The sequence below is a fragment of the Erythrolamprus reginae genome, unplaced genomic scaffold, assembly GCF_031021105.1.
Source record: "Erythrolamprus reginae isolate rEryReg1 unplaced genomic scaffold, rEryReg1.hap1 H_5, whole genome shotgun sequence".
NCBI classification, from domain to species: domain Eukaryota; kingdom Metazoa; phylum Chordata; class Lepidosauria; order Squamata; family Dipsadidae; genus Erythrolamprus; species Erythrolamprus reginae.
The window spans coordinates 1,253,872-1,279,702 of record NW_027248506.1 but is presented as its reverse complement, the minus strand read 5'-3'; the positions used below and the strand labels follow the sequence as shown (position 1 = coordinate 1,279,702).

General features: G+C 38.4%; 1 protein-coding gene across 6 annotated transcripts in view; it reads right to left on the bottom strand.

Moving 5' to 3' along the window:
- Positions 1–25,831, bottom strand: part of LOC139155723 (serine-rich coiled-coil domain-containing protein 1-like) — a 311,155-nt gene that overhangs the window by 52,909 nt on the left and 232,415 nt on the right. For all 6 annotated transcript variants that reach the window (XM_070730987.1, XM_070730985.1, XM_070730991.1 and 3 more), the window contains one exon: positions 12,277–12,354. In XM_070730987.1, the coding sequence (XP_070587088.1) occupies positions 12,277–12,354 (78 nt within the window). The remainder of the gene's footprint in view (positions 1–12,276; positions 12,355–25,831) is intronic.

The following is a 25,831-nucleotide window of genomic DNA, read 5'->3' as shown; positions in this document are numbered from 1 at the left end:
AAGCGCCCTAGAGTTCATTCCGTCCCCTGTCCTATAGTCTCTCCTATATCTCGTATTTCTTCTCTACTATATCCTCTATAACCTTTATAAAATTATTGCCAAATTCCATATGGTTTATCTGTTTCAATATAAAATCTCAATTCACATTATTATTATTATTATTATTATTATTATTATTATTATCAGTAGTAGTAGTAGTAGTAGGAGTAGGAGTAGAAGTAGTAGTAGGAGTAGGAGTAGAAGTAGTAGTAGTAGTAGTAGTAGTAGTAGGAGTAGGAGTAGAAGTAGTAGGAGTAGGAGTAGTAGGAGTAGTAGTAGTCCTAGGCCCCTGAATGGGGCTCGAATAGTAATTAATGCCAAATCTGGTGAAACAACTGTCCACTGTGATACAATTGTAGATAATACTGTAATAACAACAATAATCAACATCTTTCAAAATATGGTGAGAAAGTTAAAAAAGCAAGCAAGCAATGTCAACTTGTATCTTATACCTTATGGGACTTTCAAAGTTTATTTTCAACAGTAGGATATTTTCTGTTGTCTATTGTATCCTCGAATACAGCTCATCCGTTTGGAACCCATATCACATCTCAGACATTAACACCCTTGAAAATGTCCAGAGATGCTGCACCAGAAGAGCCCTTCACTCCTCTACCTGTAACAGAACTCCCTATGAGACTAGACTTTCAATCCTGGGCCTAGAAAGCCTAGAACTACGACGCCTTAAACATGATCTAAGTATTGCCCACAAGATCATATGTTGCAATGTTCTGCCTGCCAAAGACTACTTCAGCTTCAACCAAAACAACACAAGAGCACACAACAGATTCAAGCTTAATATTAACCACTCCAAACTTGATTGTAAAAAATATGACTTTAGTAATAGGGTTGTGGAAGCGTGGGACTCATTACTGGACTCCGTAGTATCATCCCCTAACCCCCAACACTTTACCCTTAGACTATCCACGGTTGACCCCTCCAGATTCCTAAGAGGTCAGTAAGGGACGTACATAAGCACACTAGAGTGCCTTCCGTCCCCTGTCCTATAGTCTCTCCTATATCTCGTATTTCTTCTCTACTATATCCTCTATAACCTTCATTGTGTATTATTGTGTATTGGACAAAATAAATAAATAAAATAAATAAATAGTTTAGTCTGAACAGGACTCTGGTTTCTCTCCCCCCTCCCCCCCCCCCACTTTTAGAGGAGAGGGTTTTGAAATATTTTTCTTCGATTCATTACAATTGCCAGCCCACCAGATTTCTCCTACACATGAAAGAAAGTAGAAGTAAGCCATCATTCTTCCTGATATATAAACTGTCATTCTTTTGATGACCTGTTGTCTTCAAGATGGAATGATAGTTATGTAAATCGAAGTGACATTCAGAAGACATTACTGTAAATCTGTTTATGATAAATTCAATCATTGAATGGTATCTAGATCTACCAGTTCAAGCATGCAAGCTACATTTGAAACATTGCTGTTGGAAACTTAATTGCAATAGAAAGCTCTATTAACCAAACACTTTTGATCTCTATGTCAATCCCCTTCTTATTATTTTATGGTATTTCTGTTTTACTTGTTTGGTAACAATGAAAGAGCTTGCAAGCCAGAAAGAACTGGGAACATTGTTAGCACTTGGTTAGGGCTAGAAAGAAACATTTGGCGTAAGTAAAGCAATGGAAAAAAAAAACACTACAAAGACAGTGTTTGGAAAACATTCTTTGCAGAGAGTAACAGTGAAAGAGATTGCAAGCCGGCAAGCTGGGAACATAATTAGCACCTGGTTAGGGATGGAAATAAACTTATTCGGAGCAAGTTAGAGCAATGAAAAAAACCCTACAAAGACTTGGGGCTAGGAAAATATTCTTTGGAGAGAGTAACAATGAAAGAACCTGCAAGGTAAGAGCTGGGAACATTGTTAGCATCTAGTTACAGCTAAAAAAAAAGCTTTGAAATGAGCTAAATTCGGAGTATAAGACACACCAAAGTGTTCAGCCTCTATTAGGAAGGAAAAAGGTGTACCTTATACTCCAAAAAGTATGGTAAATAAGATTGCTTTTTCTGATCTTTTATTTTAATCCACAATTGTTTTGCTTTGCATATAGTTCAAAAAATTATTTGAGAACAGAAGGGTAGTTTTGGGGGATGGACTGAATTCAGTACTGAACTTTAATCATTTATTTTTCAGATGACTTCTTTTTTTCCCCCTCTCCTAGTTCTAGTTGCAAAATTCAAGATAGGCAAAAAGAAACAAACAAAATCTATCAAGAAACATCTTCCGGAAGCTTTTACTACAGCTTTACAAGAGTATTATCATTCCAAGACAAATACAAAGGAAAATATACTATATAATTGTGGAACCATTGCTTGCTAGACAACATTATAACTGTGATAAGCATTCATTGCCTTGAATAAGGGAGTACATAGTATTAGCTTTAACTTACAAATTTCTCATCTTTCTTAGAAAAGCTATGTGCAGCAAAGTCATTTAAGTGTTCGGTTTCAATTACTTTTGAGAAATCAGAGGAGAATTTGGACACCCTAATTATAAAACTGAAAACAAGATCTGTTTATTTCATTTGCATGCAGCCTATAATGAAGAAGTTTCTTCTTCCATAATATTGAATTTAGCCATTACTAAGTGCCAAGTGTAAACAAGGCCATGCAGCAGTGGGTTGCCCCCAGTTTGGACCAGTTCTTTGAACTGGTAATGGCAGCGGGAGGCTCTATCCACCTGCCAGGGAACTGGTGGCAATCTAATTTGAACCCACCACTGAGACCAAAATGTACTGCCTTCCATTGAGGACCTGTAGACTGCACGAGTCAAAAAGAGGGCAGGGAAAATATTTACTGACCCCTCACATCCTGGACACAAATTGTTTCAACTCCTACCCTCAAAACTTCGCTACAGAGCACTGCACACCAAGACAACTAGACACAAAAACGTTTTTTTCCCGTACACCATCACTCTACTAAACAAATAATTCCCTCAACACTGTCAGACTTTCTACTAAATCTGCACTTCTACTAGTTTTTCTCATCATTCCTATCACCCATTTCCTCCCATGTTGACTGTATGACTGTAACTTGTTGCTTGTATCCTAAGATTTTTTATTAATATTGCTTCTTTATTGCTTCTTTGACCCCTATGACAGTCATTAAGTGTTGTACCACATGATTCTTGACAAATGTACATTTTATTTTATGTACGCTGAGGGCATATGCACCAAGACAAATTCCTTGTGTGTCCAATCACACTTGGCCAATAAAATTCTATTGTATTCTATTGTATTGTATTGTTCACCAACAAATGATAAACATATCAGAGAAAAAACCTAGGAAAAATACAAACATGGTCTATAGGTGGACATCTCATCCTTATTTCACGGAAACATCTGAAAATATGGATGTTATTATTAAGCAAGGTGAATAAATCTGTATGACAAAAACAACAATCAACAATGCCATTCTTGTTTCAAAGCGTACCATGAGTTTGAACAAACTTTTTCCCCAAAGCAGTATAACAGCATTAATACATACGGAATATGATCAACTGTCTGCCTTAAAATTTATGATCTGAAACCATTTCAGTGATTGGTATGCGTCCAACAATTCTAATATCTACAACGATGATCTAAAAAGCTGAAGTGACAGCTTCGAATTATTCAGTAATTTTTTCCTCAATTAATTCTCATTTACACCAAGGGCCTGTCTGTTTGAGAGGCACAGGCTGTTAACATTAAAAAAAAAGAATATATGCAATACTAATTTAATTTTAATTTATGGAAGGATAATTCTGTTTGTCTTGTCAAATTATCCTGTTTCTGCAAACAAATATTGTATTTATCCACATTCATCAGGGAACATACAGAGAGAGAGATGTATACTTTCACAAAGAATCCGTTGCAACTGATTCCCAGTCTAGATAAGAAACTTGAAAGTACAGAATAATGATGGAAGAAATTGTCAGAGAAGGAAGAAAATGTCTATCAACTAGGGGGGGGGGGAACCCCTAAATCAGTAGCAGGCAGGTATTGCAAAAGAAAAAGAAATAAGGCTTAATGTTTCTCTCATTGTTGTACTTATTTTGGTCTCCTTTTTTTTACCATATATATGTCATAACATATATATATATGTTTAAAAAAAGGAGACCAAAATAAGTACAAAATGAGAAAAACATTATGGAATAAGGGATGACACATATATGCCACAGCATATATTGTATATGTCATCCTTTATTCCATTCCATTTCCCTTCACTGATTCTTAAATGCTGATTTTTTTAAAATGAAAAATAAAGACAATAAATTTGTCTTAAAATTTCTAAGAGAATGCAATTAGCATTTCGAAAAACAGGGCTTTTTTCAATCGCACACTCTGCTATGTTATTTGCTATAGAAGCATTGTTTCTTAAAAATAGTAACCCCCTTTTTTTCCTCCCTCCCTCCTTCCCTCCTTCCTTCCTTCTTCCCTCCCTCCCTTCTTCCTTCCTTCTTCCCTCCATCCCTCCCTCATTCCTCCCTCCATCCCTCCCTCCTTCCCTCCTTCCCTCCTTCCTTCCTTTTCCTCCCTCCCTCCTTTCCTCCTTCCTTCCTTCTTCCTCCCTCCCTCCCTTCTTCCTTCCTCCCTTCTTCCTTCCTTCCTCCCTCCATCCCTCCCTCCTTCCTCCCTCCCTCCATCCCTCCTTCCTTCCTTCATTTTCCTCCCTCCCTCCTTCCCTCCTTCCTTCCTTCTTCCTCCATCCCTCCCTCCCTTCTTCCTCCCTCCTTCCTTCCTCCCTCCCCCCTCCCTCCTTCCCTCCTTCCTTCCTTCTTTCCAACCCCCCAATTTTCAGCCTAGTTCCAAAAATCAGATGTGGAATGTGCGATCATTGGAACTTTATTTAAAAACTTTTTTTTTAATCACCGGTTCTGCAAACCAGTAGCATCTTTTACTACCAGTTTGGGAGAACCAGCTCAAACTGGTAGCATTTCACTCCTGAAGTGAATGATCTTGTTTGCGACATGAATTTGTCTAAGAAGAAGCAAGATGAACTCTTAGCATTAAAGGCCTGGAATTGTTTCCATTATATATAAATTGTTTCCATGTTTTTGTTTCAGTCTCCACGATGGATGTAATTCTTTTCTCAAGAAGATGGATGGTGTTTTGTAAAGATGCTTGCTCAGTTATGGAAGGTCTTGGCCAATGTAATTGCGTGGCACTTGTTCATGACTGCTGCAGGTTACCTTGAACGTTGTCTTTCCTCATAATGGAATTAGATTATTGCCTGTGCCATTAATCCACAAGAGAGTTATATGAAAACATTAAACTACTTTTGGGAGAGAGAAAAAAGACCCACTAAATAAGAATGGAATATCTGTGCAGATCTGAATGTCACTGAACTTCTGTTCAAGGTCCATTCCAGCTCTAATATTGTGTTATTCTGCTATCACGTGAGGCAGGAAGTGTAGTTGTCCAAGCATGGAACTCACTACTGGACTCTGTAATGTTATCCCTAACCCCCAACACTTTACCCTTAGACTGTCCACGGTTGACCTCACCAAGTTCCTAAGAGGTCAGTAAGGGGCATACATAAGTGCACCAGAGTGCCTACCATCCCGTGTCCTATAGTCTCCCCCATATCTCCTATATCTTCTCTTCTATACCTATATATTTTCCTGCTATTCTCTCATAGTTATATTTCACTCCTTTATTTTATCCTCTATTCCCCTTTTAATACATTCTACCTGATTATATCCTCTATAACCCTCATTGTGTATTATTTATTGTGTATTGGACAAAACAAGCAAATAAATAAAATAAATAAACTATATTCATAATATAACAAGTAAGTATGGTTCTGGGTTGATATGCTGGAATTATCTGAGCTCCTCCTCTTCTTCCTCCTCCTCCTCCTCCTCCTCTTCCTCCTCCTTGCTCCCTCCTTTTACTTTTATCCTGCATTAATTTCTAAGATAAAAACACCAGGAATTTTGGAAAATTGAGTTCCATTGGCTAGAACAGTAATAGACTAACACTAACCCCAAAGACAGGCTACAAGAACGGTGGAAGGTCTTAAGCATAAAACATATCAGGAAAGACTTCATGAACTCAATCTGTATAGTCTGGAGGATAGAAGGAAAAGGGGGGGACATGATTGAAACATTTAAATAGGTTAAAGGGTTAAATAAGGTCCAGGAGGGAAGTATTTTTAATAGGAAAGTGAACACAAGAACAAGGGGACACAATCTGAGGTTAGTTGGGGGAAAGATCAAAAGCAACATGAGAAAATATTATTTCACTGAAAGAGAAGTAGATCCTTGGAACAAACTTCCAGCAGACGTGGTTGGTACAGTGACTGAATGTAAACATGCCTGGGATAAACATATATCCATTGTAAGATAAAATACAGAAAATAGTATAAGGGCAGACTAGATGGACCATGAGGCATTTTTCTGCCGTCAGTCTTCTATGTTTCTATGTTTCTATATTTCTATGTTTCTATATGTTTGTTTCTATATGTTTCTATATGTTTCTATGTTTCTATGTTTCTATGTTTCTATGTTTCTATGTTTCTATGTTTCTATGTTTCTATGTTTCTATGTTTCTATGTTTCTATGTTTCTATGTTTCTATGTTTCTATGTTTCTATGTTTCTATGTTTCTATGTTTCTATGTTTCTATGTTTCTATGTTTCTATGTTTCTATGTTTCTAGGAGGGATTGTAAATCTTTGTCATCCAAATAAACAGCCCACCATGAACAAAGCATAAATCAGAACCACACAGATCTACAGGTCGACCTAAAGCCTGGAAAGCAGACAGGACAGATGTATATCTAACTTCTGCCAAAGTTGCAGTTCCAAGACAATGGCGCATGTGAGTCTTGAAGGATTCCTTAGCCACGGACGGAAAGGGCAAGACGGCAGGTGGCCCCCAGCAATTTTACTTCCCCACCTCCTGTGCTAAATCTACAGGTCTGGTTCACAAAGCAGCATTTTTGAATTCTCCTGCAGTGTACAGATAGTAAGGATAATCTGCACCCTCTTGTACTTCAAACCCACATCTCCTTTGAGATTTTCTGACACAGTAAGCTGTTTAGCCCAAGCCATTTCTCTCTCCCTTCCATTCAGAAAGGAGAAAAGGCTCCTAAGATCTCTGGCTTTCAATGCACACGACAGATATAAACAGCTGGAAAGGAAGACCTATCTCCTAAGTCAATTATAACTGCTCCTCCCTCACTTGAGAAAACAATCATTCTTAAGAAATATTGGAAAATGCATGATACTTTAGCTACGTTTTTCCCTTCAATGTTCATATATTCACTGGTTGCCGATCAGTTTCCGGTCACAATTCAAAGTGTTGGTAATGACCTTTAAAGCCCTACATGGCATCGGATCAGAATAACTCCGGGACCGCCTTCTGCCGTACGAATCCCAGCGGCCAATCAGGTCCCACAGAGTTGGCCTTCTCCGGGTCCCATTGACTAAACAATGCTGTTTGGCAGGACTCAAGGGAAGAGCCTTCTCTGTGGCGGCCCTGGCCCTCTGGAATCAACTCCCCCCGGAGATTCGAATTGCCCCTACCCTTCCCGCCTTCCGCAAGATGTTGAACACCTATCTATGTCACCAGGCATGGGGGGAATAACTATCTCTTTCCCCACCACTATCACGTTTTCTCCTAACTGTAATATATTTATTTTTTATTTATTTTATTTATTCATTAGATTTGTATGCCGCCCCTCTCCGAAGACTCCGACGACATATGAGAATGGTGTGATTGTGCAGTATGATTGCTTTTAATATATATGGGTTTTAAATCTCATTTTTTAACTTTTTTGCATTTGTATTCTATGTATTGTATTGTTGTTGTTGTGAGCTGCCCCGAGTCATAGAAACATAGAAGACTGATGGCAGAAAAAGACCTCATGGTCCATCTAGTCTGCCCTTATACTATTTCCTGTGTTTTATCTTAGGGTGGATATATGTTTATCCCAGGCATGTTTAAATTCAGTGACTGTGGATTTACCAACCACGTCTGCTGGAAGTTTGTTCCAAGGATCTACTACTCTTTCAGTGAAATAATATTTTCTCATGTCACTTCTAATCTTTCCCCCAACTAACCTCAGATTGTGTCCCCTTGTTCTTGTGTTCACTTTCCTATTAAAAACACTTCCCTCCTGGACCTTATTTAACCCTTTAAATAAGAGTCTTCGGAGAGGGGTGGCATACAACTCTAATAAATCATAAATCAATCAAATCATATACCTTTGTTGTTACCCCAGAGTTCGCATTACTTATTATAGCAAAACTGCTAGACTTTGTAAACTTTTGCATAAAGGCTGAGTCTCGGGGGTAGTAAGGTATGCGGCAAAATATATTCAAAGTTCCCACTTGTCAAAAAACCCAATGACCGTTGGGAATATCAGGGGTTGGAAAGTTCAGATGGTTACAAATCTCTAATGCTTACATTCTGTTTGAGCATCCTTCTCTTCCGCGCTTCTTTTATCTGTTTGTCACTCTTCCTGAATGACAAATTAGGAATATGCATAAAAAAGAACTAGGCAAGATTACTTGGGCATATTGTGTGTAGCCACCCCTTCCAAGTCATCCGTGCTTGGTAAAGTCAGAATTTCTGGTGTTTAGTGGGGCAAAGTCATTGGAAGCAGGATGCTATAGTGCCATAGTGATGGTGAACACAGAGCCAAATTTTATTGATTGATTGATTGATTGATTTTGTCTAATACACAATGAGGGTTTTAGTGGGTATACACATAGTAAAATTATTATTATTTTATTATTTATTGGATTTGTATGCCGCCCCTCTCCGCAGACTCGGGGCGGCTAACAACAATGATAAAAACAGCATGTAGAAATCCAATTAATAAAACAACTAAAAACCCTTATAATAAAACCAAACATACACACAAACATACCATGCATAACTTGTAATGGCCTAGGGGGAAGGAATATCTCAACTCCCCCATGCCTGGCGGTATAAATGAGTCTTGAGTAGTTTACGAAAGACAGGGAGGGTGGGGCAGTTGGTTCCAGAGGGCCAGGGCCGCCACAGAGAAGACTCTTCCCCTGGGGCCAACCAAACGACAGGGACCCGGAGAAGGCCAACTCTGTGGGACCTTATCGGTCGCTGGGATTCGTGCGGTAGCAGGCGGTTCCGGAGGTAATCTGGTCCCATGCCATGTAGGGCTTTAAAGGTCATGACCAACACTTTGAATTGTGACCTGAAACTGATTGGCAGCCAATGCAAGCCACGGAGTCTTGAAGAAACGTGGGCGAATCTTGGAAGCCCCATGACAGCTCTCGCGGCTGCGTTCTACATGACCTGAAGTTTCCGAACACTTTTCAAAGGTAGCCCCATGTAGAGAGCGTTGCAGTAATCGAACCTCGAGGTGATGAGGGAATGAGCGACTGTGAGCAATGAGTCCCGGTCCAAATAGGGCCGCAACTGGTGCACCAGGCGAACCTGGGCAAACGCCCTCCTCGTCACAGCCAAAAGATGAAGAAAGTCATAGAAGATATAGTAATAGAGCATATCAATGAAAGAATAGAAGAAGAGATATAGGAATAGAAGAAAGGTATAGGAGATACAGGAGGGCAATAGGGCAGGGGACGGAAGGCACTCTAGTGCACTTGTACTCGCCCCTTACTGACCTCTTAGGAATCTGGATAGGTCAACCGTAGATAATCTAAGGGTAAAGTGTTGGAGGTTTGGGGATGACACTATGGAGTCCGGTAATGAGTTCCACGCTTCGACAACTCAGTTACTGAAGTCATATTTTTTACAGTCAAGTTTGGAGCGGTTAATATTAAATTTAAATCTGTTGTGTGCTCTTGTGTTGTTGTGGTTGAAGCTGAGGGCACACAAGAAGAAAAGATATAAAAATAGGGGAGAAGATATATGAAAGGAAGAAAAGATATGTGAGGTAAAGGAGAGACAATTGAGCCGCCCCGAGTCTGCGGAGAGGGGTGGCATACAAATCTAAATAATAATAATAATAATAATAATAATAATAATAATAATAATAATAATTGGACAGGGGACGGAAGTCACACTGGTGCACTTATGTACGCCCCTTACTGACCTCTTAGGAACCTGGAGAGGTCAATCGTGGAGAGTCTAAGGGAGAAATGTTGGGGGTTAGGGGTTGACACAACTGAGTCCGGTAATGAGTTCCACGCTTCGACAATTCGATTGCTAAAGTCATATTTTTTACAGTCAAGTTTGGAGCGTTTAATATTAAGCTTGAATCTGTTGTGTGCTGTTGTGTTGTTGCGGTTGAAGCTGAAGTAGTCATGGACAGGCAGGACATTGCAGCATATGATCTTGTGGAAGTTCCCATCTTGGAAGTCGGCTTATTTCAGATTCAACTCTGAATTATCAAAATTCCGTTCTCACAGAGATCCATTTTTTAGGTCTCGTTTAGTGACATGACCTTTCTCAGCACTGCCCCGGCAAAACAAATTGTAAATTTAAACATCTGTGTTCATTTCAAGCAAGCAGGGAGATGGGAAGCCTCACAATTGTGTCGGCCAGAGTAACGCATCTCTTGTCCTCAGAACCCAATATTACAGACTGACAGTGTTCGGAAGGGGTTATTGCATATCAGATCATCCCATCCCATTACTGCTGAGACAATATTGTTTTCTCCTGGAGCGAGTGGAACAGCAATAAGAAAAACTGTTGCATTTTATATTACTTTTATTTCTACTTAATGGTGCTGGCTCTCAGAGATATATCTGACTCTCCCTGGAGCCTGACCTTAGCGTTTTCTTGGGAAAAGACACATTTTGTTTCAAAAACAGTTAAGACTTAAAATGACCATTGGGGATACAATGAAAACACGTTTGATTTTGATTTTTAAAACCTTTCGTTTTCTGTCTTAGGAAAGCAAATGGCAGAATTCTCTTTGCCTTCAATTAAATCCCTTCCTTCCTTCCTTCCTTCCTTCCTCCATTTCTCCTTCCTTCCTTCCTTCCTTCCATCCTTCCTTCCTTCCTTCCTTCCTCCATTTCTCCTTCCTTCCTCCATTTCTCCTTCCTTCCTTCCATCCTTCCTTCCTTCCTCCATTTCTCCTTCCTTCCTTCCTTCCTTCCTTTCCTTCCCATATGCAAAATAACATACTATCAATCTTAAGTTGCATTACAATAATTAATTTTTTTAACTTCTGCATTCATAATCCATCCAATGCTGCCTCCTTTACATTTGACATCTGGACAAACGTAGTTACTTAAATTTCTTATATGAACTTTAAAAGCTATTAGTTAATACACTTTTTAGATGGCTTCTATTCTAATCACATCTAATCATTTTGGCCATAGTGCTTCAATCTTCTCCATGTATCCTTAATATCAGTTTCATCTATATTTCTTAACTCTACTTTTATAATAGTTGTCCTTTAAAGAAAAAAGCAAAAAAAGCAAAAAAGCAAACATTCCCAATCATATCCACTAAATGTTAAATTTTATCTAACGTTACAGGGATCATTGGTTGTTGTTGTTGTTGTTGTTATTAGCAGTATTATTATTATTATTATTATTTAAAACCCACTAATATAATTATTATTGGGTCATCCTATGGCAATTGCTCTAGTAGTGGTCAAGACACTAGGCTTGAAATTGGGAGACTGTGGGTTCTAATTCTACCTTAAAGATTAAAGCCAGGTTGGTCCACTCAACCAACCCAACCCATCTCGTGGAATTGTTGCGGGAGGGGTGAAATAGGAGAAGGAAGTAATATTATAGTAGGCATATTCACCACCTTGAGTCATTTATAAAAAACAATAAAGTGGAATTTAAAAATAAATAAAAATGGGAATTGGGTTAATTATGGGGAGTTACCACTTTGCCTTATTGACATAGTGACTGCAGTAACATTATGTTTCAAATTAACATTTTGTGTTCAAATTAAGACAGAAGTCAGCATTGCCTTGGTTATCATGTATAAAATATGATTTTAGATTGAGTTCCCACTGTGTACATAGCTCCATTTGTCTCTACACAGTAAACAGTACACTAAACACAGCAGAGACAAATACATGGCTTTTGGTTGACTATATTACACAACATCACTGTCCTAATATGCTGACACACAAATTCATGTGCCCTAAAGTGATGGAAGTTTCTTTTTATCTCTTCATTCATCATTTTGAGTACACGTCATATTTTTCACAAAAATGTAGCTGTAGTGGTGACATTTAAAGAACATGTCTGCCTTTAAATCAAGTACTATATTGCATGGTGGTGATGATGATGATAATTAATATTAAATAAATTTACCTTGAATGGCAACGGCTCTTCGGTAAGTGGGCTAACAGGAAGTGAGTTGATACTGGTGGCAGGACTCATATCTGAGCTCTAAGATAAAATAAGAAAAAAATTCAAATTTAGACTAGGACATATTATCATTGTTATACATTCAGAATCATAGAAACATAGAAGATTGACGGCGGAAAAAGACCTCATGGTCCATCTAGTCTGCCCTTATACTATTTCCTGTATTTTATCTTAGGATGGATTTTATCCCAGGCATGTTTCAATTCAGTTACTGTGCATTTACCAAACACTTCTGCTGGAAGTTTGTTCCAAGCATCTACTACTCTTTCAGTCAATCAATCAGTCATTTATTTTCTCTGACTACCCACTCATCAAGAGCCCACTCACCAAGGGTTAAAAACTTGGCAGTAGCAAAATAAGATAATAAAGCATACATTTGAAAAAATACAGACCGTATCATTACAAAAGACTTGTATTATTATTATTATTATTATTATTATTATTATTATTATTATTATTTATTGGATTTGTATGCCGCCCCTCTCCGTAGACTCGGAGCGGCTATCAACAGTAGTACAAAACATCATGTAAATCCAATACTAAAACAGTTAAAAAACCCTTATTTGTAAAACCAAACATAGTATAGTATCCTTTCCCCGTGCCTGGAAAAAGAACCAGGTGTTTAAAGCATTCTTAGTTTGGAAAGATCAGAGCCACTATAATATAGAGCAGTGTTTCCCAACCTTGGCAACTTGAAGATATCTGGAGCCAAGCCAGAAACAGATGCAATTAGTATAGAAGATGAATTTGTACAAAGACCCTCTTTTCCATTGCTGTCACCAGCCCTTCATGGAGGAGCTGAGAGTTATGGTGGATCCCCAGACTACATGCCACCTCCATCCATGGAAGGATAACCCTAGTCTGGACTAAGGATGGCAATCTGGGTAAACTAGACAGGAAACCCAGCTAGCTTAACTAAATCTACTTTGTTGTAAGGCTCTGTAAACAGAATTTATTATTTTTATTATTATTTATTAGATTTGTATGCCGCCCCTCTCCGAAGACTCGAAAACTTGAAAGTACAGTCCTCTCTCCATCCCCTTTTAATTGCTCACCCCAGGAGGAAATATATTTCCTTCCCCCACCCCCTCTAACCATTAAGCAACTGTGGGATCCTGTCCCTCTCGGGGGTTTTTTTTAATTTCCTAGACAGCGTCTTTTCTCTCTTTATTGTTGAAGTCACCTACGCAATACATCCCATTACAAAATCCATAGTACCTGGTAGACCTAACATTCACACCCAATCAGCTTTGTTACGCTTTAGTTTAATAATAATAATAATAATAATAATAATAATAATAATAATAATAATAATTTATTAGATTTGTATGCCGCCCCTCTCCGAAGACTCGGGGCGGCTCACAAAAATAATAAAAAACAATATTATAGTGAAACAAATCTAATATTAAAAAAGAAGCATATAAAACCCTATCATATTTAAAAACCAAACAACACATACATACCAAACAGCCTGGGTAAAAGGTGTCTCAACTCCCCCATGCCCGGCGGTATAGGTGGGTCTTGAGTAGTTTACGAAATGGGGCATTTTATACCACAAGAAATAACACCCTGTTTATAGCCGCAGCAAGGGCACCATCTACTCAGTGTTTGGCCAATTATTCCACGATGCTTTTTTAACTACAGACACCTTCCGGGCTACTTCCAACTAAATAATGAATAAGATCTTCAAAACAATATCCTGAGCAACACAGGTATGTAAGCATCCTTAACAGTCCCAGTGGGAACAATTATTAACAAAATGCCAGTGAACTATATAACACAAAATGCTGTGGCCATAAACATCAGCTTCTTATCAGCAATGGAAGAACCCAAGAGGAAAGTAGAAGTGCTGACTTTATCAGTTATCAGAAAACTATTCCAAATAAGAATAAAACTGGAATAGCCATTGAAGTGTTAAAAACTGCAAGAAGACAGCAAAGTCTTTCAGCATTTTCTTAAGAGTATGGAGAAAGCTTCGTGGCGGCATATAAATCCAATAAAACTTGAAACTTGTTTCCAAGTGGAAAAAGCTTTCAAAAAGACCAAATATAAATACCTAAAATGAACAATTTGCGGTCCGGGTCAAATAGACCTGGGAACAGAACTTTAGGGTGTGTTTTTACTCTTGTAAGTAGTGAGAGATTGCCAGAGCAGAAGCTACGTAGGATTAGGTTCACAACTCTTGAAGCCTTCTTGGCTATGTTGTTGCAGTGGGCTTTGGCACTTAAGTCTTTTGTTATTAGTATACCAAGGTCTTTAACCGATGACAAGCCATGCAAGACTGCTGTTATTACGAGCCCCTAGTCAAGCTCCAAATAGATTCATCAACACATGGTACAAAACGGACTCAGTTATTACATGTATTACAGTAGGTAAATTTTTGCATCCAGCCAACAGTGAATATATTGAAATTGTCAGGTATAAGATGTGGCTGAGAGGTTCCCTTTTGTACATCTCCTACCTAGGCTGCCTGAACGACAAACGCGCAAAGGAGTTTTAAAATTCTGCAACATCTCCAGATGTGTCAGATAGTCTTTGTGGGATTTGACAGCTTCTGCCATTGCTCACAGAAGTGAGCCGTTCAAGCTACTCACTGTTGTATAGAAAGAAGACACAGCGGTGACCCTAAATAGCTTTGATTTAAAAATTATATACAATATCCCAGTTCTTCCAATGCCTAACTTTCTGCACAACAACTGCTTCTCAGTCAGAGACGTTCTGCAATAGTGAATATTGACTATCCTCAAGATCGTTATCCAAATTTATTGATCCAAGAATTTAATGAATAGAATAGAATTTTTATTGGCCAAGTGTGATTGGACACACAAGGAATTTGTCTTGGTGCAGATGCTCTCAGCGTACATAAAATAAAATATACATTTGTCAAGAATCATGTGGCACAACACTTAATGATTGTCATAGGGGTCAAATAAGGCAATGAAGAAACAATATTAATACAGTCAACATGGGAGGAAATGGGTGAAAGGGATGATGAGAAAAACTAGTAGAAATAGAAGTGCAGATTTAGTAGAAAGTCTGACAGTGTTGAGGGAATTATTTGTTTAGTAAAGTGATGGCGTTCAGAAAAAAACTGTTCTTGTGTCTAGTTGTCTGACAGAAAGTATTTTTGGTGGATATTAGAAGCCAGAGAACAAATAAACCTTGATAATTAAAGAAAAGAGAAAACAATCTGTGTATTTTATAGTTATTTAAAAGTAGAGGAGGGTCTCGCCAACTTTTTTTTTTCCCAGGATGATTGATTCCACTGTTTCGTTGCCACCGTGTTGAGTTGAGGTTTCCAGTCCAGAAGTTGAATGGCACTTAATAAATGTGACACAGCTCAATGAACAAGTCAGCATTTTGGATGCTTGTACTGAAAGATCAGTAAAGGAGTCAGCTATAGTGATATTTCATTTTTATGACATATTGTATTTGCTTTATTGCTTTCAGGAGTTGTGAAAGTGCACGGAGGAGGAAGCTGTACTGATGACATCTATGGGTTTGGAGATACTCAATGATACTCCCCTAGTCTCCATTTAGTGGTTGGCCAACCCCCTAGGAGTAATTTTATATCACAATATATATATATCAGAAAAGTCTCTCTAGCAAATATCATGTCCTGATTCCATCCTATTTCTCAAAAAGTGGAAGAAGTAACAGATAAATGATAAAGTGGCATGGATGGATGCCAGACCCATCCTTGAATACAACTCATCTGTCTGGAACCCATACCACATCTTGGACATCAACACCGTCAAAAACGCCCTTCACTCCTCCACTCGAAACAGAATGCCCTACGGAAATAGACTAACAATCCTGGATCTAGACAGCTTAGAACTACGACGCCTAAAACACGATCTAAGTATTTCCCACAAGATCATATGCTGCAGCGTCCTGCCTGTCAATGACTACTTCAGTTTCAACTGCAACAACACACGAGCACGCAACAAATTCAAACTTAATATTAACCACTCCAAACTTGACTGTAAAAAATATGACTTTAGCAATCGAGTTGTCGGAGCGTGGAACGCATTACCTGACTCAGTAGTGTCAACCCCTAACCCCCAACATTTCTCCCTTAGACTCTCCACGATTGACTTCTCCAGGTTCCTTAGAGGTCAGTAAGGGGCGTGCATAAGTGCACCAGTGTGCCTTCCGTCCCCTGTCCAATTGTCTCTCCTTATCTCATTTATCTTTTCTTCCTTTCAAATATGTTCACCTATACTTTTATATCTTTTCTTCTATTTTTTTCTTTATTTATATTACTACATATCTATTCTCTTCAATATGTATTGTGTATTGGACAAATAAATAAATAAATAAAAATAAATAAATTATTTGCTTTTACATTGATTTCTATGGGAAAAATTGCTTCTACTTAAGAACGTTCTACTTAAGAACCTGGTCACGGCGGAACGAATTAAGTTCTTAAGTAGAGGTACCACTAAATAAATAGATAAATAAATAGATAGATAGATAGATAGATAGATAGATGAATGAATACATACATACATACATACATACATACATACATACATACATACATACATACCTATAAATAGCGCATGTTATTGAGATGATAAAGTTACTTGTTATGCATGGCCCTCTCTTTGTACTCAGTGGAGACCCATGTCTGAAAAACAACGTCGCTTGAAGCATCAAAGTTAAAAAAAAAAGTCACATCTTGATGTCTAATAAAGGTCTGTTCCCTGAGACCATATTCAAGGAATAGAAAATGAGGACTTGGAGCTCCTCAGCTAAGTAAGCTCAAACGACTTGTCAAAACAGTTCCATACTGAAATCACAAAGAGGTCTTCGAAGCAGTGAGAATAATTGCAGTCACAACATTTGAGACGTGTAAAATAGCTTGTAAAAAGCTTTGGTAGAACGCATGGCAACTCAAGGATATTAATTCCTTTCTGAAAGCTCCCGAACAAAGCAAAACATAACCTTTTATGCGACATCTCTTTCTTCAATTAAGGGAGGCTACATTACTTTTGACATGTAGAAATATATCTATATATAAAAAAATTTAATCTATTAACTTTAATATAAAACTATGGAAAATAAAAAGAAGTATACTGTATCACATTGTTTCTCTCTCTGTCTCTCTGTATGTTTGTGTGTGTGTGACTGCAAGTTTACCATGGCCTAAAATAAAGCAAACATTCATAGTCAAAATGCAATTCAATACATTGAATTTTAAATTTAGATATGGGTGAAAACCAATGGCATTGATGTCCATAACAATTATTCAAAGTATCATGAGTCCAGCTGTATGCTTTCAAAATAACTGTGCCTTGAAACGTACATAGGAACTTCCAATGCGAACGCTAGATAATATTTTAGTAAAGGATATTGAATGAAAAAGTTTTATTCAGTCTCTCTCTGTCTCTCTCTTTCCTCTTATACCCATCGACAGGTTGCTATTAGGACTTCTTTTACCCAAAAAACATAAGCAATGTCTAAACTGGTTAGTACTTCTCTGAGCAATCGTTAGAAAATCCTAAGCATTAAACTCTGCTGGGAGATTAAAAAATTAATAACCAAATCCCAGAACAATGCAGAAGTAGTTTGTCATTATCTTTTCTCAACAGCTGAGCATTCACAGAATCAATGACCAAATTACACATTGCATAAAATCATGGTTTGTTTTAAAAGTAATTCATTAAATAGCTGTAATGCCTACTTCATTTTTTAACACTATAAACTGTGGTTTAAAATTACTGGGGTGGAGTTTGCATATTTCCCTAAATAAAATCACAATAGTCTTTCTGAGCTCATTATTATTATTATTATTATTATTATTATTATTATTATTATTATTATTTCAATGCAACACAACAAACGAAATCACTATGCTGGATTTCGTATTTCATCACCAGTTCTGGATAACTGAGAAATAATGTATGCAACTTGCAAAGATTCCCATGATTTACATAATGGTATTATTTATATATTTGATAACAACATCAGTGATTAGATAGAGATAATGAAGATGGAAATATGATCGTCTCCATAGATGGGAGATAATGAAGAGTTCTCAAGAGGTCAAAACGTCTAGGGTGTCTTGCAGTTTAAAAATAAAAATAAAAACTCATATTTAATTTGAGATTATGGACAAAAAGATGAACTTGGTTAATAAAACTGATTTGTGACAACTGATGGGACGATGGGAGAAGGTAAGACGATATATGGTTAGTAGAATTCGAGACCCAGCTACAAGGAATAAATTGGAATCATTTTATAATATTTAAATAGATATTGAGTTAAAATGGTAGATATAAGAAATACCCCCATTTTGGTGGAGGGGTGTGAATGTTTGTCTGGTGGAGGGCACCAATCACTGAGCACTTGTTGTATGTTGTGTGTGTTTTATATTCTTTTAAAAATTAATTAAAAAATTATTTAAAAATAAATAAAATAAAATAATAAAACAGAGAATTGGTTATAGATATTGGCAAATGTGTGCTCAGACACATTGGTATAAAATTCACAAGTCACCCGCCTGGCAAGCTTTCAGTAGAAAAGATGACGACTGGTAGAGATGATAAGAAACCATATGTGAATTCTGGAGTCCTCTGCTTGAGCCTCCTTGGCAATTTAAATTCTGTTTGGTATCAGACTTTTCACAAAAAGGAACAGACTGCAGTCTGAACATTAGAATGGTATTGCTTTCCTGCCCAATTCTTGAAGGGTCTTTTTTTTTAAAAAAAACCCTCTGTTCTTCTCCATCGTGAGAGTAGAAGCTAAAGTTTTGATTTATGTGACGGGTTTTTGTTACTACTTGATGAATAATACAGGAGGGAGGGAGGAGAGAGGGAGGGAGGGAGGGAGGGAGGAAGGAAGGAAGGAAGGAGTCTACGGAGAGGGGCGGCATACAAATCCAATAAGTAAGTAAGTAAGTAAGTAAGTAAGTAAGTAAGTAAGGAAGGAAGGAAGGAAGGAAGGAAGGAAGGAAGGAAGGAAGAATACATATTTCATTTTTTTGTTTGTTTGTTTGTTTGTCATGCAAATATAGTATTGTATGGTAATATGTTTAATATAAGTATAAAGTAGAGATAGAAAAGATAAAAAGACATTTGGACAGGAACGGTAGGCATGAAGGTGGACTTATGCACGCCCCTTACAAACCTCTTAGAAAAGGGGAGAGGTGTATTGTAGATAATGTAAGGTTGAAGATTTTGGGATTGGGGGAAGAAACAACAGAGTCTGGTAGTGAATTCCAGGCGTTGACCACTCTATTGCTGAAATCGTATTTTCTGCAGTCTAGTTTGGAGCGATTTACATTTAGTTTGTATCTATTGCATGCTCTTGTGTTGTTGTTGTTAAAGGTGAAGTAGTTATTTACATCTCATAGCTTGTAGAATAGTGGTTCTGAACCTTCCTAATGCTGTGACTCTTTAAAACAGTTCCTCGTGTTAGGGTGACCCCCAACCCCTTTACCTCGCTGCCAGTTCACTTCCTCCTGCGCTGAGGGGCCACCAAAAAAGGGCCAAAACAAGATGGCGACGCACGTGTAGTGCCAGTCATTCGGTTTCTGTGAAGGCTGGGAAATTCCCATGGTACAGATTTTTCTTTTTTTTGCAGTAGTCTATTTGCATGTGGATGGACCCACTTGGAAATGGATAGAGGAATAATCTCAGTTCCTAAGACCACCAGAAATATATATTTTCCAATTTGATTTTGATTTGATTGGATTGGATTTGTATGCCGCCTCTCTCCGTAGACTCGGGGCGGCTAACAACAGTAGTAAACAGCATATGACAATCCAATATTAAAACAACTAAAAAAACCCTTATTGTAAAACCAAACATACATACAGACATACCATGCATAAAATTCTAAAGGCCTAGGGGGAAAGAATATCTTAGTTCCCCCATGCCTGGTGGCAGGGGTGGGTTTTAAGGAGCTTACGAAAGGCAAGGAGGGTGGGAGCAATTCTAATCTCTGTGGGGAGTTGGTTCCAGAGGGCCGGGGCTGCCACAGAGAAGGCTCTTCCCCTAGGTCCCGCCAAGCGGCATTGTTTGGTTGAAGGGACCCGGAGAAGGCCCACTCTGTGGGACCTAACTGGTCGCTGGGATTCGTGCAGCAGAAGGCGGTCCTGGAGATAGTCTCGTCCGGTGCCATGAAGGGCTTAGTTGACTTCAGGGAAAGGGTCATTTGACCCCAAAGGAGTCGTGATCCACAGGTTGAGAACCACTGTTGTAGAAGGAGGACAGCTCAGTTACAAACTTACATTCATGGAATAACAGAAACAGGCCAGAGGCAACTTTAATTATTGTTGGGAATTGGGAATTACTCAAGGCACAGCTGGGGAAAAAAAGTACAATATCTTCTTTTCTTTTTTTTTAAAGAAACCTAATTCAGCTTCTTTGCGGCAAACAGAATCAAGATCTAGTTGGCATTGTAATTGATATAAGCAAGCCACGTGGAGTGAGACGATCTTTTAAAAATGATAATTATACACTGAATTTACAATATAAACTAATCACCTCAATGTTGAGCCTGGCAGAAAATTAGCATTGCAACACAGGTGTGTGCATACGTATTCTGCATTTATATCAGAAGTTATGTTGGATTGAAAACAATAAAACAAAACTGCAGGAGGAAGCTAATTTTCATGGCTTACAAATTAAAATTGATAGCTCAATACAGTGGTACTTCTACTTACGAACTTAATTCATATAGCGACCAGGTTTCTAAGTAGAAACGTTTGTAAGAAGCAGCAATTTTTCCCATAGGAATCAATGTAAAAGCAAATTATGTGTGATTGGGGAAACCACAGGGAGGGTGGAGACCTTGTTTCCTCCCAGGAGATTCCTAGAGAGGCCCCACGGAGGCTTCTCCCTGCCTTTTCCGGCCCTGTTACCTCCCAGGAGATTCCTAGAGAGGCCCCACAGAGGCTTCTCGCTGCCTTTTCCGGCCCTGTTACCTCCCAGGAGATTCCTAGAGAGGCCCCACGGAGGCTTCTCGCTGCCTTTTCCGGCCCTGTTACCTCCCAGGAGATTCCTAGAGAGGCCCCACGGAGGCTTCTCCCTGCCTTTTCCGGCCCTGTTTCCTCCCAGGAGATTCCTAGAGAGGCCCCACGGAGGCTTCTCCCTGCCTTTTCCGGCCCTGTTACCTCCCAGGAGATTCCTAGAGAGGCCCCACGGAGGCTTCTCCCTGCCTTTTCCGGCCCTGTTACCTCCCAGGAGATTCCTAGAGAGGCCCCACGGAGGCTTCTCGCTGCCTTTTCCGGCCCTGTTACCTCCCAGGAGATTCCTAGAGAGGCCCCACGGAGGCTTCTCCCTGCCTTTTCCGGCCCTGTTTCCTCCCAGGAGATTCCTAGAGAGGCCCCACGGAGGCTCCTCCCTGCCTTTTCCGGTTACAGTTTCAGAGGCTCAGTTTTGTAAGTGGAAAATGGTTCTTGAAGAGGCAAAAAAGTCTTGAACACCCGGTTCCTATCTAGAAAAGTTTGTAAGTAGAGGCGTTCTTAGGTAGAGGTACCACTGTATATGACTTATCAATCAAGAGAGATAGAGAAAAAAGTGATTTTTAAAAATAAATACTGTATAATCAGTTATTCAGATATACTAGTGGATTTCCAAATGATGTTACCTTTTGAATCTAAAACAAATAGATAGGGTTAATATGAAAGTTCATGGATGCCATTTATTGCTATGTGCTCAGCAAAATCAACCAATTCCACTTTAAAATAGCTCTATAATCAACTAAGCTATCCATATGTCCTCATATTAAAATCAATTAGTACTTTATTAGATCTGACATGATGACACAATAATATTTTTTTATTTATAAAATCCAACAAGGAACAGAAATAAAATAAACTCACTGCCAAGCTTTCAACTAGCCTGGTGTTTGCGGTGAAGTAAAGGATTTCAATTTTCTACTTAAGCATTTGCACAAATCATCTTCATCAGAATAACAGATGGGAGAATAATAGTTTGGAGGTGATTCATTTGAAACTTCTGAGCAGTCAGCAATCTCCACATTATAATTTGATGTAAGCAAACATCTGATGCCTACTTCCTTATATCAAATGGCAGGTGGTGAAAATTTTAGTCCCTGTTGCTCATTTAACTTTCAAAATTACTTGGAAATACCCATTTTTATTAAAATCAGCCTTCAATTCTAACACTACTCAGTATCCACTCAGATACTTTTCTCTCAAATAACACCAGAAGTGCCTGCTGTTAAGTTTGGTGACAGATTATTGTTAGTGCTACTTGAAACGCCCTGTTTCCTTCGGTACTGGAAAATTCATCTGTTGTTTGTACATTTTCAGCTTTTAATGATAACAAGAAAAAGGAATATTGATATAAATAGACACTTCATGCATGAACGTAAGTCCCCAAAAGCTGGTTTAAAATATACATAATTTTAAAATACCGATACAGAGGATTTCATGAAGCCTGGGGAATTCTGGGAGTTGAAGTCCAAATATCTTCAAGTTGTCAAGGTTGAGAAACACTGATTTAGAACAAAGCTATTGGTTCTTTTCCTGCATAATTTAATCCTGAAACTGTGATGTGATATTTATTTATTTTATTTTATTTATTTTATTTATTTTATTTATTTTATTTATTTTATTTATTTTATTTATTTTATTTATTTTATTTATTTTATTTATTTTATTTATTTTATTTATTTTATTTATTTTATTTTATTTTATTTTATTTATTTTATTTTATTTTATTTTTCATTTTTTATTTTTTTTATTTTTTATTTTATTTATTTTATTGATTGATTGATTGATTGATTGATTGATTGGATTTGTATGCCGCCCCTCTCCGGAGACTCGGAGCGGCTAACAGCAACAATAAAACAGTGTACAATAGTAATCTAATACTAAAAACGATTAAAAACCCATTAATATAAAAACCAAACATACATACATACATACCATGCGTAGAATTGTAAAGGCCTAGGGGGAGAAAAAAGTCTCAATTCCCCCATGCCTGATGGCAGAGGTGGGTTTTAAGTAGCTTACGAAAGGCAAGGAGGGTGGGGGCAATTCTGATCTCTGGGGAGAGTTGGTTACAGAGGGCCGGGGCTGCCACAGAGAAGGCTCTTCTCCTGGGTCCCGCCAAGAGACATTGTTTAGTTCACGGGAGCTGGAGAAGACCCCCTCTGTGGGACCTAACTGGTCGCTGGGATTCGTGCAGCAGAAGGCGGTCCCTGAGATAATCTGGTCCGGTGCCATGAAGGGCTTTATAGGTCATAACCAACACTTTGAATTGTGATCGGAAACTGGTGCACAAGGCGAACCTGGGCGAACGCCTTCCTCGCCACAGTTGAAAGATGTTTCTCTAATGTGAGCTGTGGATCGAGGAGGACGCCCAAGTTGCGAACCTTCTCTGAGGGGGACAGTGATTCTCCCCCCAGGGTAATGGACAGGCAGATGGATATAGTAAAGACTTCCAAATTTCAAAATAGGTTTTGAGTATGATAACTAGTGTTGGGTGAACCGTAGTCGCACAATTCGGGTCCGTACCGAATTTGGCGGTGTTCGGCATGCAGAACCCGAACCCGAAGCACCACCGCTCGGCTGTCATCTGCTGAGAAGGGGAGGAGGAGTCGGGCGCTGGTGGCGGCGGAGGAAGGCGAACACTGCCTGCCTCTTTCAAAAAAGCATTATAGTACATTTGTGGTACCTCTAATAAATTAGTACAACTAATAAATTACTACACACATGGCTTTAATATTTAAAGCCTCAGCAATGAACATATAGGTCTTGTTTCAAAATTAAAACTGATTGACTATCCTATTTATTAAGTTATAGTAAAAAAAAACTTGTTGAATGGGTAGCTTCCACTCAAAAATTAAAACAACCTAAAAACCATATTAAAACCATGAAAAAATAAACCCATTCAAAATATGCATCATTACATCTTGGGATATTTTGAAAGTTTCTTGAAACCTTGAAAAGCTAAAATCATTTTTACGTTACTTTAAGCCTGATTATATATGATTTATTATTCTATCTAACTTTCTAAATATGTGAGCGGATCAGTCAAACTTTACAGAAGATTGTTCAGCAAGGTGTAACAAATTCTACAAATCTTCTTTGTTTCGAAGAGCTTTTGAAACTGTAGTTATTCAGGCTCCTTTTTATGTCTTGTGAAGGTGATATATTAAAGCCAGTATTGAAAATTAGAGATTCAAGCTGTGAACTAAAAATACTTTTGTTGAAACAACAAGTGACAGAGAGAGAAAGAAAGGGAGGGAGGGAGAGAGAAAGAGAAAGGGAGAAAAAGAGAGAGCGAGAGCAAGAGCCTACAAAACCTTTGCCAGACCCATCCTAGACTACTGCTCATCTGTCTGGAACCCATACCACATCTCAGACATCAACACCCTTGAAATGTCCAGAGATACTTCACCAGAAGAGCCCTTCACTCCTCTACTCGAAACAGAAGACCCTACGAAAATAGACTAACAATCCTGGGCCTAGAAAGCCTAGAACTATGGCGCCTAAAACACGATCTGAGTATTGCCCACAAGATCATATGCTGCAATGTCCTACCGGTCAATGACTACTTCAGCTTCAACCGCAACAACACAAGAGCACGCAACAGATTCAAACTTAATACAAACTGCTCCAAACTTGACTGTAAAAAATATGACTTCAACAATCAAGTTATCGAAGCGTGGAACTCATTACCGGACTCAATTGTGTCAACCCCTAACCCCCAACATTTCTCCCTTAGACTCTCCACGATTGACGTCTCCAGGTTCCTAAGAGGCCAGTAAGGGGCGTACATAAGTGCACTGGTGTGCCTTTCGTCCCCTGTCCAATTGTCTTTCCTTTCTTTCACCTATCATATATATTCTCTTCCTTTCATATATCCTCTCCTCTAAGTTCACTTTCACCCTCTTTTATATTATCACATGTCTATTTTCTTCCTATGTATTTGTGTATTGCACAAATGAATAAAATAAAGAGAGAGAGAGAGAAAAAGAAAGCAAGAGAGAGATATTTTTTTTTGGCTAAACTTTTTCTAGCCCCCACCCACCCAGCCCCACTCACTGGTGTCCCCCTTTCCCAATCTCTTTGGACCCTTTAAACTAGAATGATTTCAAACAGGCTTCACTACTGACTTTCCTTGCAGGATGCTGGCAGGGAACATCTGAAACGATGACATGACTTCAGCCAACTATGGCAGTAAAGCACTGAAGTGGCCACAATTTTAGAAATAATAAATTCAATGGGAATCATAGAGTGCAGTATTACTGCCACGAAACACCAAAAATATCTAAACCAAAGAAACATGAATCATGAATTATCATTTTATGTTTCCCCCAATGCTACTTGAACTCACTGTTTATTTATAATATGTTATTGCATATATATGCTGCCCAACTCCCAGTTATGACTTTTAAAATGTTACTTGTGAAAAAGAGATAAGTTTCATGTGAACTATATTTTTTATCAGTAATGAATGGTATACTAAAATTAAATATTGCTATGTGTTGATAACAGCAAGTAAGGGCCATA